Consider the following 10,423-nt stretch of genomic DNA (forward strand, 5'->3'; position numbering starts at 1 on the left):
CTCCGAGCTCGGTGGGAATGTTTTTTTAGAGACGAAAAGATAAATAAATGAAATCTCACCCCTTAACAYGAGAYTTATTTTTATTGGTTTCATTAGCAAACAGATCATTTACATGCTGAGCACCTGGCTCTGTTCAACCTCTCCTCGGATTCATTAGTCATAAGGTGTTGCAGTGCATGTAAGGCCACTCACAGAGTACCCTGTTGAGTTCATTAAGACCACCGTCTGCTCCGAGGAATTTTCCTACGTCACTCTTACAATTGATTTAACTGAAGTCAACACTGGCTCAGTAATAAGGCCTTTTGCTGTGGGTATGTGCTGACGAGTGCCAAACGTTTCAAAGTTTTTTGAAAGATGTTAAATGTTCCATTGAGAGAAAAAAATGTTAGTTTAAACTATTAATTTTCAAGGATAAATGTTGATTTTCAAACCTGACACTTGCAAGACTTCATATAAAATGWATCTTAGAAAATTGATGCATCTTGCCAATATCAGATAATGTCCTTAAAGCCTTGAGACACTGCAATGTTTTTCGCAAGGGGGTTAGCTTCCATTATTTCCTACATTTCTTTTTTAATTTGTACTCAAACATTTGATATGCTTTTTGTGTTTTTAATTACTAAGCTTAAAATATTTTCAAATAGCTTTGTCTTTTATTTAAAATTTACACCACCCCATTTCTTAAAGAAAGTGAATAACTTTCCAATTATATAATCTTTGTAGAGAAAGAATTTGATTTTGAGATACAAAAGGTCTGCCAATGAATGTCATTTTGCAGCCATTAAAAGCCACCATCGGTGCAGCAGTAAGTACCACCTCCAGAGCAGATTTAGCATATAAACTGCTGCTCAGTTCAGGTCAGGCCGTTCCAGCAGGCTGGACCGGCAGAGAGACAGCAGTTGACCTTTTTTAACTTACAGCTATCGTGACTCTTTCTGTGTCCATGGCAACTGCTGAAATCAGCCACCAGTAAGGTAAGTCRCACATATTGCCATCCAAAGTACTTGGATGATGCAAGGTTTTCAAAGCTTGTAGTCGTCGGATATGTATAAACCCAAATTTTGAAATTGATGGGACACTATGTGAAGTATAACAAAATAAAACAATGAAATGATTTGCAAATCCCAAACAAGGTGCAACAAAAAGCTGATAAAGTCAGTGGTATGAATATAGGAAGAGCATTTTGTAAGTGWTTAGGTTAATTGCAAGTACATTTTAGGGAGGCTAAATATCTCAAAAATAAAGATGGACACCAGTTTGTGAAAATTGTATCTATACATAGTGGAATGATTTCATAATAAAAATAATAATAATTTGAATGTCCCATCATCCAGGGTTCATAATAACCAAATTACATCAATCTGTCTAAATCTGAGCCAATAACAAGGCTGGAAGTCAATAATGAATGCCTGTTATCTCTGGGTCCCAGTGCTGCAATAAAAACAGGTCTGATTCTGTTTTGGACATCATTGCATGGGCACTTTCACAAATCAATGTCTGTAAACACAATTTTCCTTACCATCAACAAACGCTGATTAAAGCTCTATCATGCAAAGAAGCTTAACACCATCCAGAAACATTACAGTCTTCTCTGGACCAAAGTTAATATAAACTAAGTTGTTGTAGAAACCTCTTCCGTTGTCAGGTTAATTGAAATTTAATTACAATTATTTTTAAGAGAACTTGGTTGTCACATTTTTTTGTAGTAAAGAGTTGCACAGAGGTCTTCTCTGCACATTTCAAAAGCCTGCCTCTCTGATGATATGAGGGTGCATTAATGGCATGAGAAGCTCTTACATCTGGAAAGGCACCATCACTGCAAAGCAGGTTTTAAAAATGATCCAATCCAGCTCAAAATCCAGCAGATCCAGAACTGATGAACATTTTTTTCGTGTATAAAGGTAAATTTTACAGGTTGAACATCTGTTTCCACTGTGAATAAAATATGGGAAGATTTACAAATTCTTGCATTCTGTTTAAGTTTGTCATTTTACGCAAAAGAAACACAACTGTTTTAGAAATGGCATTGTACATTAAAGACGAAAAAAGTTCATTATAAATCAAAAATATGAAATGCTAAATTTGTTTTTTATATAAGTCGAGTCAAGTCCATGCAGTGCCCAGATTGACAACTTCAGTGCAAGCTGCAACTTCTGAGCTCAACAACAAATAAGCTTTCTGTAGTCAATATGTTAATTCACTAATGCAGATTAAAAAGTAATTGTTAACAGTGTGTACACAGAATAATCTGCCTTGGCTGACTGCTGTGGAGAAGATAAAAATAAAACTGCAAAGATGTCCAGTGCTGAGTATTATATGCTTCATTACACATTTTTGTTCCTAGTGAGTTAATTTAAACACGTTGTGCGGGAGCACAACTGTAACCTTATCTCCTGTTTTCATTTTCCCTTCCTCTGTTTAATTTCACCCTGTGTACAGTAACAAGGTGAGACTTTAGTTGTTGTTGAACTCGGGTCGTCTTAATTAAAGGTTAGGGAAACATGGCTTTGAGCGTTCACGGCCTTTTGGCGTCAGCTGCGAAGGTACTTGTGAAACGGCTGCACGCCTATAAGAAAGGTGCGACACAAAYGTGTGACAAATCAAAATAAACGAGCAAGGTAGCACAACACAAACGCTTCCAAACAGGTGTTCTTCGTGGTTCGGTTAAGCAATTATCATCAGGTCGCACTACGTGGCATGTTGGGAAATGATGAGCTGCTTGCGATTTTGCATGAAGGTAGAGAAAGAGGGGGAGAAAAGATCACAAAAGGTTTTGAAAGGGGGGGAAAGCATTGTTGAAGCTCCGTCAGCACCATATTTGACTGCTCAAAGGGTGCATGTTTGAAAAGGAGCAGTGACATCTACAGAAAGGGCATCAATTAACAGTTGTCTTTCTGACTGTGAACATTTGATGACATTTGAAGAGCAGTTCTTTCACAGGTGACTGAGTGTGTCAGACTAGGACCTGTCAGAGAGAACAAGCTGTGAACAATTGCATAATAGGGATCGCATGGGAAGAATACAGAGTAGACCCCTTCAATGAAATTGAGAGTTGACTGAGGCTAAGTCTGTGTAAATTGAATAAAATTGATGTTAAAGTTACTGTTGACCAAGACAGGCTACATTAAGGAAAGATTGTATTATGGACAAACCATAACAGAACCTTATGACACCTGGGCCTGCCATTAGGACAACTCTACACCTTTATCATCCTACACMAAGTCTTATGACTGGAATCATCTTTTACTCCAGTGWTACAGGACTGTGGAGATAAGAGACAAAATGGAGTCTATCGGCTTCAAAGTTGAAATAAATACAAGATCGGGCTTTTGTGGACTACTTAAAGAAAACTTCAGACGCAAAGAGATGTTTATTCTGGCTGGTGATGTGTGTTATCAACACACACACACACATCTGGAAAACAAGAGCTAAAGTTGTCCTGGAACAAAAAGCGATCACAAGTGATGCTGTTTTTAACAGCATTGTGACAAACCACAGGAGGAGGAGAACACTGGACCTCAGATGTAAACCATCTCTGCCTTGGGATTGTTTGAACATTTAGATGTGTCATTTTGAAATTATTGGTCTCTTTTGATTGTTTCTCAGAGGGTTTTCCTTGTCTGTCTTTAGATGTATTTTACATGCAATTAATATAAATTGTGTTTATATGCACAAAAATGTGTTGAACGTGAAAATAAAGTGTTTTTAGATATTTTTTTTAAGTAAAACATAGTCATTAGCAGTGATGGGCAGCACTAATTTAAAAATTTGTTTCACTATCCCTAAAAGCACTAACTCAAATATTTAGGTCCCCTAATTCAAAAGCACGGACACACTGAAAAATGTAGCAAAAGCTAATTCTAAAGCACTAAAATAACCCAGTCAACCCATGAACATTCTTCATGTGTTGAACATTAAGTCACATATTGCCATGTTGCTCTCTTAAGCCACAGCCTTGAGTTCAGATTGTTAATGTCACCTTTAAGCYACACACATATGAACAAAATGTGACAGCTTTCACCCTCAGTAATGTTGATCAGTAACATTTATAGACCTGTTAGTGCTTCTAAATGTCGCCTATACATTTAGCAAGTGCTAATCTACTGATAAATTCTGAAATTAGCAAAAGCCCTAAAGCACTAATCAGGAAATTAGTTCCCCTATTTTTGCTTTAGGGGAACTGTGCCCACCACTGGTCATTACGAATACCAGAACGAAATGGCTGCATTTGGAGTGGTGCTGTAAGTGGGAGGCTTGGTATTTTATCAGATTTAGTGATTAATCTCCATTCTGCATCACCACAGATGCCAATCATATGTGTACATGGCAACACGAAAAGGGAAGAATCAGCACCATGCCAGTGACATCCTGCTTCTGCATATCTTCCCCCTCCTGAGAAAACACAGTTAGTCTTTGAACACAACGCCCATCTACTCATGGCTCATTTGTCAATTTGAGTTTCCCCTGTGGTTAACCAGGATCCCCTTTTGTTTTTCAAATCAAATGTGTGTGTGGGACCATCAAATGCTTTGATTCCTCACAAACATCTACCTAAAGATGAAAACACGCTCGTCTTTTTAACAATAAAATACACAGAGAAAAAAAATTGCTTAATTTTAATTGCTTGACTAATTTATTCTGCACATCGGAAGTATTGCTGGTAGATTTGACACCTTGTTGCATCYTCATCTGAGTGAAATGTTTGCACTAAAAATAAGTGCATCAAATAAAAGCTGAGGACAGACAAGCTTGTTGTGCGAAAGTACAGACACAACACAGCTGCAAAATGATTTGAGAAACACTTCTTATTCAAGTGGACAGCCAGTAAAATGGGTGACGAAACACATCTTACAGTATTACAGAATGAAACGACAACCATGGCATGCCTCTTTTAGCTGGTGACACTGAGTGGGGAAAGAAAAGCCTTTACACCGTGTAGAACCATGATCTCATGGATACCATCAATGTTTTAATCTGCAATTATGTGCAAGGTACAAGTTCAACATGGCAGAAATTACAATAGAAACATTGGATGTGCGCTTCGTTGATGATAATTAGGGTTTGCAGGCGCTGTTGGACATGTCCACCTCCAGAATCGCCTCGTTTTACCAGGCAGTGGGCGGGGGGGAGGGTCGAAGGTCAGTTGTCTTAGAGCACAAAATTACAACATTTTCCTCTTTTCAAACTCCTGCAAAGACAGACAACAACAAAAAAGAAAAGAGCCAGCATGAGATGGAGTGAGACAGACATGAATGATTTATTCATGTAGAATTCACACAGACTTGTTTTGATCCCATGTGTTAGATCTGCTATTCGGGGGGTTGAGAGGACTTTGTTGAGTGTCCTTTTTTTTGTCCTGGAGAGTGCAAATCATGTCGCACATACTTGTCAGTGAGTTCCAACATTAAAACAGCTCACTTCCTGTGATTGATAGAGGTGATACAGTACATCTGTTTAAAAAAAAACAAAACAACTGATTTATGTGAGGTTTTGCTTGCTGTGTTTATCTGCACTCTCCAACCATGTGACTATAAATGAGAAGGCATTATGTTAGCCATTAAAAAGGATGTTGCTATTTACATATTCAATTTGCAGAATATCACACAAATCGCAGGATGATAGAATGCATCGTTCCCTAAGAATTTTCCATTCCGTGCGGGAGAGTAACTTAATGCAAATGTCATTTATCAGGTCTCGAGAACACACACGAGCACATGTTGGTCTGTTCCTCGGTGATTTGAGTTACGTATACATGAAGCTCTACTGCCACCCTGAGGCGGCGAAAGGTTTGACGAAACCAAAGGACTGTGGTGCAGCTTCACCATCAACCCTGACTTTCGTCAAGGGCAACATTTATTTGGATAAATTTACAGTAAATCTTAAGTGTTTAGGCCTGGTTCAGAAGATGTCTAGCTTGGAGCAGAGTGATTCAGAAAGAAAATTGTAAATTAGGACAAACAAAGAAAGGTTAATGGGATGGAAAGTGTGACAGAAAAGAAAGAGGCATTGTTTGTGAATAGCAGCAGGCGGTAATTCATGATAAACAATAAAAATCATTGCTCCAAGGTAAGATAGCAGAGCTCTTTGTGATGGACAGGGGAGGAAGAAAAAATGTTGCCAGTCAGACGCTCGACACGTCAAAAGCAAAAAGAGGAGTAAAAAAAAAAAGAAAGTAGAGGTTGCCACTCAAAAGCGACAAGTGAAAAAAAAAGAAAGAAACCCTGGACTGAAAGTGAAGAGAGCCGAGGGAAACGCGACATGAAAGAAAACCAAGACATTTACAAGCTAGCAGTGACAACAGCTTTGACACACCTGGTCTCAGATATATGAGGCTGACAGGCATCGTAAACATGGTCTGTGAACCTCCTTCAACTTTTGAATTTATTACGCCGACACAATCTAAAGGCTTCAGCTCGTCTTCACCTCTGCACAGTCTAGCTAAAAATAAATCACAGCTTCTTTTACTTGTAGGGCTGAATGTATCGGGGCATAATTAAAATCATCTAGTTCTTACCAGGTCTTAAAACTAAATAAATACAATTTCAGGCTGACAGCAATACGACTGAGCCGCTCTCTATAAAAACAGATGTTTTGGCAGTTTGCTGGTCGGGAGCATTCAAATGTGTGTTAACACTATGTCAACGAGGGGAGACAGGGAAGTTGCAAACTATTCTTGCTGTTCACAAGAATATAGAGTTCCTCACTTGACAGTAAGATGATAAATGAACAGAATTCAAGAAAGTTTACAACTTTTCAACTAACACTAAGATCAAGTTAATCTGTCTACTGATGTTAAAGTCAAATGTGAGGCAATTTTTCAGATGAAATGATGATGACAATGTTGTTATTGTCATTATTATCTAAAACCTAAAAACTAAAATATGACAAACCTCATATGTGTGAAGGACTTGTTGCCTCACTGCATGCTTCTAGTARGATACAATCATTTTGTGAATATATTGTTAACACTTTCATGTAAAAATTAAATAATTTATATAAGCATTTTATGTATGTAACATGACGTCCTTGAAGTAGTACTGAAATATATGCCAATTTATTTATTTTACTGGTCTGAAGTCATAGAGTTCTTTTTCCTAAGCTTAAATGAAAAATACAAAATGATAAATGCAAACACAACAAGTAATGATGCAAAATACAATATTACTGAAAAAGTCTTAATGAAAATGACAACAGAGGGGGATTAGGGCCACAGAGCAAAAAAAATAAAATAAAATAAAAATATAAAAAAAGACTAAAATTTACTGAGTTCTGCTTTTCTTTTCCTCAAAAAACTGACTTTTTTCCCCTCAGAACAAGGAAAGTCAAAATTCTGACTTTAATCTTAGAATACTGACATTTTTTCTTGTAAATTCGGAGAATTCTAAGATTAAATTCAAAATTCTGGGAATAAAAACACTTTAATCTTAGAATTCTGACTTTTTCCTCAGGATTCTGAGATTAAAATCAGAATGCTGTAAATAATATATATATATATTTTTGCTGTGCGGCCCTAATCCTCTACCGTAAATGTTTCAAGTCAAACTGTTTGGTGAATAATAAGTTCTGAATACTAACTTTTTTCTTTTAAGTATACACGATTCTATAAAAAACAAGCCTAAAGGCAGGAAACTTAACATATTTTTTTGTTCTAAGAAAACAAAAAGAAATTATATAAAATTTTCTAAAAACACTGCATYTAGTGTAATTGGATTCAACTCCTAAACTTTTTAGGCCATGAAGGTTTTTCATGATCAAATATGAGACATGCACTTGTTCCTGTAGGATCTTCTTACTCTTACCCTCAATTTGAACTTTTCATGATGATAACAAGCACTTGCTTTGCATCTCCCAGAGGCTCCAGAGTCCAGGGCAGAGAGGCATTTTTTAATCAACTCCGTGCTGCTAGTTTGCAGGAATTTAATCACTTGTTTATTAGTTTCAAATTCCCCTACCATGACAGAAAATACAGTCGAGACAAGGAGGTCATCTTGTTCGCTTAACGTTAGCTCCTCTGAAGCTTCAGCTTCCTTTTTCATAGCATTTCTGGCTGATTAAATAATATGACACATGAAYGTCCTCGCAGACGCATGTTTTCTACATTTTCAGTAAGGATCATAAAGTTTGGTGGATGTGGACATTCACATGCACCCCCTCAAGACTGAGGGGCAACCACTGTTTTTAGACACACGTGAAACATTGCGTCTATTCGCTGCCTTAACTCGTTATTACTTTAATTATGGCGGTCAATGAGATTAGGAAAGCTATAATACAATGTGTAGCAGAATGAGCGACCGACACAGCAAGTTTTTCATCATTATGCCACTGATTATGAATTAAACTCTGGGAAAAGAAAAAAAAAAGTCGTGTAGATCTTTATCATAGCGCAGTGGTGCCAGCAGTAGTAATGAAAGCACAGGATGATAAATGGGCGTACTACATGCTTTCACTTTTGATACATCTTGTTAACACTGCCTCCCTTGAGAAAAAGTTAGATAAAAAAGGCTGTGGTGCCATCTCAGCCCACTGTCAACACCTGCCTGTTAATTTTTTTATCTGTTCTACATCTTTTTTGGTGGCACAATAAAAATATTATCCTGTAACAACCAGAAAAAAATAATAATTTGTAGGATATTTTGCCACATCTTGAACGAACTCTGTGTTTGAAGGCAATGTTCACATCTACATGTGAAAGAGCTATTTTATTAACTCAGGTCTAACTAGTAAACTCGTTTGTTTAGTTCGTTTATACACTCTAAATAAAAGAAAATACATCACCTTTTGCTTTTCTTTATTTCATGTGTTTTAGTCTTAGTAAAGCAATGCAGCAGAGAAATTCATATTTGGCTGTTTGCTGTTCAGAAAATACAAATCGTCCCCGGTGTGTTTTTTTGACTTTACTTGAATATCTAATTATCAAGCAAGCGTTTTCTCTCGTTTCAGTGTGACAGCAGCAACAGAGGCAGAACCTCGTGCTTCAAATTGAAACCAGAGTCAACAGAGGCAACGCTGCAAAAGATCAGGCTGATGAAAAATACAGGGAAACAACAACAAGGGAAACATTTGAGTCCAATACATTCTGAATTATGTTTTTTCGCCATGGGTAAGACGCTATTTGCAAAATGCCACTTGGTGACTGAGCATTTTTAAATTGCCTTTATGTAATGATGAAAAGTCGAGCCACGGACGTGACGAGAATGTAGAAGTTTTGAGGTGATGTGAAAAGATAAACAAAAGATAAACAAACGTCTGAAACGGGAATAAGCAATACTGCTGGCTTCCAACTGTTAGCTGATTATTATTCAGATATGGAGTAGGTGATGATTTTGGAAATGTCAGACAAAACTCTAAGGTAGCAGTTCAACAAATGTAACTGATGGTGCCATTTCCCCATAACTCATTGCTAACAAGATAATAACTGGCATATTTACTACAATGAGGTGTAAAATTGTCCTTTTAGCTTTTATTTTTTTTTACTTTGCTTCTGCCTGTCAGTAYAGATCTGTCATCTGGTCCTTTGGCACAAACAAAAACAATACAATTACCCTAATACCACAAACAATCAGTGCAAAGAACTGTAGACTTCTATGAAAAAACACTAAGAATATCTATAAAATTTCCTTCAACACATTACTGAAGTGAAGGTTAAAGGAAGAGTTTCAATTTTTTTAAAGTGGTCTTCTGAGGAGTTGTTCTCAGTAATCAGTATTTTACCTGCAGCATGAGTTCTTCCTGGTATTTTCCGTTTGAAACATACATTTTTCTCAGGGGAAATCAGATAACAGCTCATCAGAGTGGGAACCAAGTCCAGAGTTGATTGCTCAAGTCTTAAAATATCTCCAATATAGAGCTGTGCAGTTAATCAAATTTGAAGTGTTGATTTTAAGTTTGGCTCCAAATGTTCACAAAAACAGCATTGCTGCCAAATGACAATTATTCGTCTTTTTTTTGTCATTTTCCAGTCTACAAGCATTCTCTCTTTTTGTCTCGCCTCCTAATTGAGCTCTAACTCCACCCCCACTGCTGCATGTGTGTGTGTGTGTTGGGGGGGGGGTTGCACAGAGATCTGCTAAAGTCAGAAATTACAACATTTTACACCAAACACGAAGTTTTTACCTGAACAATCAATGCACGATTTGGGGATAGTAGCAACTTTCCTGTAAGTTTTGTTACTATTATTATTAGAAATAAGGTTGTATATAAAATTTAGTTATTTATTTTCTGCTATTAAAAACGCACCTGTTTAGGTGTTATCTGAAAACCTTCACTCAGGGCTAAAGAAGCAAAGTAGGAACTTATTGTAGTTTTTAGATAACTAAAGCATCTCCAGCTGTTTTTGTGAACCACCCGAGTGTGTGTGTGTGTGTGTGTGTGTGTGTGTGTGTGTGTGTATGTGTGTGTGTGTGCGTGCAGGGTGAGAGTATAC

General features: G+C 37.1%; 1 protein-coding gene across 1 annotated transcript in view; it reads right to left on the bottom strand.

The window, feature by feature from the left end:
• Positions 1 to 4,931: 4,931 nt before the first annotated feature.
• suclg1 (succinate-CoA ligase GDP/ADP-forming subunit alph) overlaps positions 4,932 to 10,423 on the bottom strand; it is a 22,184-nt gene continuing 16,692 nt past the window's right edge. The window contains exon 9 of the mRNA XM_014007868.1: positions 4,932 to 5,188. Coding sequence (XP_013863322.1) covers positions 5,162 to 5,188 — 27 coding nt within the window. The 3' untranslated portion in view covers positions 4,932 to 5,161. The remainder of the gene's footprint in view (positions 5,189 to 10,423) is intronic.

This window comes from Austrofundulus limnaeus, unplaced genomic scaffold (genome assembly GCF_001266775.1).
Source record: "Austrofundulus limnaeus strain Quisiro unplaced genomic scaffold, Austrofundulus_limnaeus-1.0 Scaffold45, whole genome shotgun sequence".
Taxonomy (NCBI): domain Eukaryota; kingdom Metazoa; phylum Chordata; class Actinopteri; order Cyprinodontiformes; family Rivulidae; genus Austrofundulus; species Austrofundulus limnaeus.